Genomic DNA, 6,000 nt, shown 5'->3' with positions numbered 1-6,000 from the left:
GTAATTCCTATCTGACCTTACCTGTGTCGTAGCAGGAAGGGATGTCCCTTCCTGCTACGACACAGGTAAGGTCAGATAGGAATTACACCTGACCTGTCCGGTAATGTCCCCCCAAAAACCCCTCTTGGGTTAATCCCCGCTTACAATCTACCCCACCCCACCTCACCTTTACCCCACCCTTTCACACACACACGCATAAAAAGGAACCCTTCTATAATCAGTATGTCACTCCCTCTCACTATCTTGACCACTGAAGATGGTGGCAGTGTCCACCGAAACTGTTTGGTAATTATATTCTTCGTCTACAAGTGTGGGTTTTATTCACCGTCTTTGATTATCACGCAAGAGTGATTCATCCAGCCAATACTACGAGCTCTGTATCTTTTCATAGCCCTTCTTCGTGACTAGCATCGTATTCTAGTTATCTATAGTTACAACTGAGCATTCAAGTTGGAGGGATCACAACTTTAAGCAATTACAGTAAACAAACAAACAAAAAGCAAGTGTCGTCCTCTTGACCTCTCGTCTTCGCAGGAATGCAGCGGTGGCGCCATCTTGTGCGTGGAATGCGTGAAGTGCAGGCTCTTGAGTGGAAGGAGCACGGAGCCACGGGAGACTTAATAATATTCGCTAGTCAGCCAGTCTAAAAGCCTGGGACATTTGCCTGAAATAATAATAATAATAATAATAATAATAATAATAGAAATAACAACAAAACCAGTCTTATACATAATTCAATATCTTAGTCACTCGATCTGTCCATTCCGCCCCTTCAGTACGAGACGCATTTCTCTAAGCTATTTTTTCTAACATGGGAGGTTCGATACGTTTGATTGAGCCTATCCATAAGACTCCTAAAACTGAGTAAATGCCTCTGAAAGTTGCAAAATATAAAATATAAAACGTCTATATGATATAAAAACCTTTGTTCACCTCCGGGACTCGATCTGTGTTAGATAAGACTGGTTTGGTTAAGGTACGGTAGGGATGGGATTGTTGTGGCAGGGTGGGGTAGCGTTGGGTCGGTTATGGCCAGGTGGGGTAAGGTTGGGTTAGTTTTGGCAGGACGGCGTAGGATTGGGCCGGTTTTGGCAGGGTAGGGTAGGACTGGGTCGGTTTTGGCAGGGTGGGGTAGGATTGGGTCAGTTTTGGCAGGATGGGGAAGGGTTGGTCGTGTTTGGCAGGGTGGAGTAGGACAGGGTTGGTTTTGGCAGGGTGGGGTAGGATCGGGTCGGTTTTGACAGAGTGAGGTTAGATTGGGCTGATTATGCCGAGGTAGGGTAGGGATGGGTCGGTTATGGCAGGGTTGAATAGAGGTGGGTTGATTAGGGCAGGCGAGGGTAAGCATGGGTAGGTTATGGCTGCGTTGGGGAGGGTAGGATAGGTTATGGCAGGGTAGGATAGGGCTGGGTGGTGGTGGGCTGGGTAGGGTAGTGTAGGGCTGGGTAGGGTAGTGTAGGGCTGGGTAGGGTAGGCTGAATCAGGGTAGTGTAGGGTACAGAAGAGAGGTGGGTATAACTGCCGTTTAGTTCCGTCATATCCAACGCCTATTTCACTCAGTTATACTACACTGTCTCATCATATTTGGGGCGATCTTCTCTACGATTTTTGTTCTTCTCCGCTTAGTTCAGTCCTTTAGTTCATTCATGACCCTTGGCTTTCCTTTTTATTTATTTATTTTTTTTTTGTGGTGGAGCGCAGGGGCACGAGGCTAGACCACCATTAGTCCAGAATATTAGAGGGTAGGCCACCAAGCTACGCCCTGGAACGTCTACACGTCAAAACATCTGTCCACCTCTGGGACTTGAACCGCGGAGCGCTGGACGCAGAGCTCTCGGTTTGCGGATGTCACTTTTACTCTTTGCTAGCTTCTGACGATATCCTACAGCTTCAGAAAACCCTCTTAGGATGACGGGACAGAATCATTTAATCTTTCAAGCCGAGAACAACTTATTTACATTGTCCTAGCTGACCGCATGATTTTATTCAGCTTAGGAGATCCCCTGATAGAGATGGGGTTGATGATGGCAGTATTTAACCCTTCCAGTTCGAAATTTCTCTCTACTGTAGAGGTGAAGAAAATCATCCGAAGGTAGAGAGAAGAAAACAGGAAAAGTAATGTAGTGGTGAAAGGGCTGTACAGGGGAGGGTAGGTTAAAGTAGGGTAGAGTTGGGTCGGCAATGGCAGGGTAGGGTAGGGTAGGCTGAGGTAGGCTAGTGTAGGGTTGAGAAGAGTAGGGTAGGGTAAATTGAACTGAATAAGTATATACAATAAAATCTGGCGATACAACAACCAGGGTCATATGCCGCCGGATGACAACGAGAATAAAAGCACTCGAAAAGATGAAATACACACACACACACACACACACACACACGCACACATACACACACACAAAATACAATTCATAATTAAAACAAGAAAAACACTAAAACACTAAGAACACTAAAACCACTGTATACTAAATTTTACACGGTAGTGCAGCTGCCTACACCAAGCAAAGGTTTCCCCCTCCACCACAACAAGCATCCTCTCCAAGTACCAACAGAAGACTACAATCCCTCTCCTGCCCGGTGCTCAGAGAGGTAACGATGGCGCATTTCCCCAACAGTGGACACCATCAGCAAAAGCCGAAGAGTCAGGGGGACGAAGCATTCCACACAGAAAGTAGGGGGAGAGTCCTCCATTAAAAATCAATGAGAGAACCAGGAATGGCCCATTCGGAGCCAGCATAAAGCCGTCTCCCACCTGCATTCAGACCTCGGCAAATGAAGGGGCCCGTTTACCCACAAATATCACACATTTTGTTGGCCCCCACCGCATCCCACCTACTCTGCCAGTGGGAGCAAACAGTGAGTGGTTAGATGAATATCACTGAGCGAGGCAGAGGAGAGGTGAGGATGGGCGAGAGGCAGCAGCCTTTGCCAGAGCGTCAGCATGCTCATTGCCCACAATGGTACAAAACCACAAAGCAGTCCCTAGCAAGCACAGCCATTCTAAAACACTGTAGACAACAAAAGAGGATTGGACGGGAAAACACAAAATGGAGATCGGCAGGGTCGCTAAAAACTGTATAACAAACAGGAGGGAAGCTAAATATCAATTTGACTGCGAGTAAAATAGCAGTAAGTTCTGCGATAAAAGTAGATACGATGGGGGGAAGACTCCTACCACGAATGAAATCGGGAAATATAACACCCAAGCCTGTCCCCTCACGGGATTTCAATCCATCAGTACATACGAGAATCGAGACACTGTGAGAGGAAGCATGTTCTAAAAAAATAGCAAAGAGCCGCCTGTGAGGAAAGAAAGGCCCCTCTCTCAGGAAAGTAAACACACGGTTGCACCCCTGAGAGGAGCCAGGGAGCCATCCTTGGTACACGCACAGGACAAACAAGAAAGGTTGGAACATCCACATCCCCCATGGCAGCCTGCACCCTGTACCCAAACGGATGTGGATAGCGAGGATACGGCGAGGCAGACACTCCCTCCGGAACAGAGCCAACAAAATCTTCCTGAACTTTAGCAAAGACGGTGACACTAAGGACACTAGTTTGAGGCACTCCCACCTCTTGAGGATATGAGGGAAACAAGCTGGCACCAATACGGAAAAATTCCATAATCAGTAAAGGCAACCTACCACGCAAACCAAGATGGTGACCTGCAATACCTGGCTTGTGAAACGGTAGGACAACAGCCCCCCGCCAAGAAGCAGGAGTGGACGAATCTCTCCAAATTCTATTTATAAGACTCAGGAGGAAGGACACTGCTTCATCATCCAGGTACATCAGCACTGCATGGGGAATATTATCGACTCCGGAGAAGTGTCATGACAGGGAAAGGGTAGACCAAAGTTTACACCAAGACAAAGGAATGTTGTAAGTCTCTCCGCCCCCAGAACGGATGTCCAACACCTTAATCTCCTCCACCTCCCTAAGCCTGGCAAAAACCGAAGAACGAGTATCCCTACAGGAGACCTCAGCGGTAGGATAGGGTAGGGAACGCTAGGGCAGGGTAGGCTGGGGTAGGGCAGAGAAAAGTAGGTTAGGATGGGTTGGTTTAGGCTAAAGTAGGACAGAATAGGAGAGGGGTAGAATGTGCCTAGTCCAGGAACGAAAAATATATCAGTTATCCATGTAACTAGCGTTTTCTATTTCGGTAGATTATTTTCTTGTCTGCCTAAAGAATCGTGATGTACGAACAATGAGATTAGATATCGAAACTGTAAGATGCGAATTAGTTACAAAGACGGTATTTTGTTTTGGCTAACGTTACATCGATACGTTCAGCTAAGAGCAACTCGGCAGAACTGAACAGTATATGACGTGCTAGATGAACGCTGTGACCGGAAAATAAATATATATGTATATATACTTCAGCATACAGTAAGCGATTTTATGTTAACTGAAGAGAAGCCACCACAGCTAATGGGTTAAGTTTACACACACACACACACACACACACACGTTGCGAAAAGTTTCACTGACGAAGTGGGTGGTTACTGTCCCCCTTGAGCAAGGGGACTGGTGTGTGCGTGTGTGGTCACAGCCTTGCCCTTAGATCGGACTATATGAGCTCTCAGCTCCCTTCCGGGAGGGTAAAAGCTGACGATCACGACCATCAAGTGATCCTGACCGACCCGGTGAATTACACACACACACACACACACACACACCATTACTTGCAACTGGCTGGCCTATCATACAGCCATATCCTATATTCATGAAGTACAACACATCTTACATTTATGTCAATCAATCAGTTCCTGTGGCACCCTCGGGGATGCATAGGGCCTCGATGAACTCACACCACCACATCCTATCTTGTGCTAACCCCTCAAGATCTCCCCAACACTCATCTCCAGCTTCCCATCTCATTGTCCTCACCCACGTCTCTTTTGGCCTTCCTCTACCTCTCCTACCAAGTGCCACCCACCCTGGTGTACCTCGTACTATTCCCTGTCTCCTATACACATGTCCTAGCCACTTCCATCGTGAGAACCTAACATATTCATCGACCGGCTGCACTCCCGTTATTTCTCTAATTCTACTATTTGGTATCCTTTCCCACCACTTAACTCCTAATATTCTTCTAAGTGCTTTGTTTTCAAACACCAAGAATTTATTTTCCATAGTCACTGTGCTGTACCAAGACTCGTGTCCATAAATTAAGATACTCCTAACCATTACCTTATAAAGTTTGATTTTTGTATGCACAGAAAAACCGTTATTATTCCAAATATTTTTAAGCATTCCCTTTGCCTGATTAGCCTTCTTTAACCTTTCCTCGAATTCAAAGTTCAAAGAACCATCCTTGGCTAAATAAGTACCTAAATATTTAAACCTATCAACTTGCTTTACAACCATACCTCCAATTACACATTCCTGCGCATTTTCCATATTCATATTGATTATTTCAGTTTTTCCACAATTAATAACCAAACCCACCTTGCGACCTTCACTCACCAAACAGTCCAACACTCTCTGCATCTCTTCTGGCCCATCACAAATCAAAACTATATCATCTGCATAATCTAAATCCAAAAGTTTCCTGTTCTCTCCCCAAAGTATACCTGCACCGGTTTCTGTTCCAACGCGTTTCATAATGTAATCAATGACCAATATAAATAGTAAAGGCGATAGAACACCACCTTGAATTACTCCGGACTTGACTTCAAACGAATCACTCAGACAACCATCAACCATCACTATACAAAATGTGTCCTCATGCATGTTCATAATGACCCTCACAAACTCCTCTGGTATTCAATAATGTCTCATGATCTTCCCCATAGTCTCTCTCGAAACACTATCAAAAGCCTTTTCAAAATCAACAAAACAAAGACTTAATGGTACTCTCATTTCATTAACTTGCTGCATCAAATGCCTAACTATAAAGATCTGATCATTGCAACCACGTCCCTTTCTAAAACCAGCCTGTTCATCCCTCAGAATACCCTCAACCACCGGCTCCAACCTATTTAACAATACTCTACTGAA

At 45.5% G+C, this 6,000-nt stretch overlaps 1 protein-coding gene across 3 annotated transcripts in view; it reads right to left on the bottom strand.

The window, feature by feature from the left end:
• Nucleotides 1-541: 541 nt before the first annotated feature.
• The window catches only part of LOC145389976 (uncharacterized), a 30,667-nt gene continuing 25,208 nt past the window's right edge, over nucleotides 542-6,000 (bottom strand). For all 3 annotated transcript variants that reach the window (XM_080265072.1, XM_080265071.1, XM_080265073.1), the window contains one exon: nucleotides 542-664. In XM_080265072.1, the coding sequence (XP_080121198.1) occupies nucleotides 644-664 (21 nt within the window). In that variant the 3' untranslated portion in view covers nucleotides 542-643. The remainder of the gene's footprint in view (nucleotides 665-6,000) is intronic.

Source organism: Coenobita brevimanus, unplaced genomic scaffold (genome assembly GCF_032717465.1).
Source record: "Coenobita brevimanus isolate Jiangsu-jjx unplaced genomic scaffold, ASM3271746v2 jjx.HiC_scaffold_2675, whole genome shotgun sequence".
In the NCBI taxonomy this organism is placed as follows: domain Eukaryota; kingdom Metazoa; phylum Arthropoda; class Malacostraca; order Decapoda; family Coenobitidae; genus Coenobita; species Coenobita brevimanus.
This window is presented reverse-complemented; position numbering and strand designations above follow the sequence as displayed.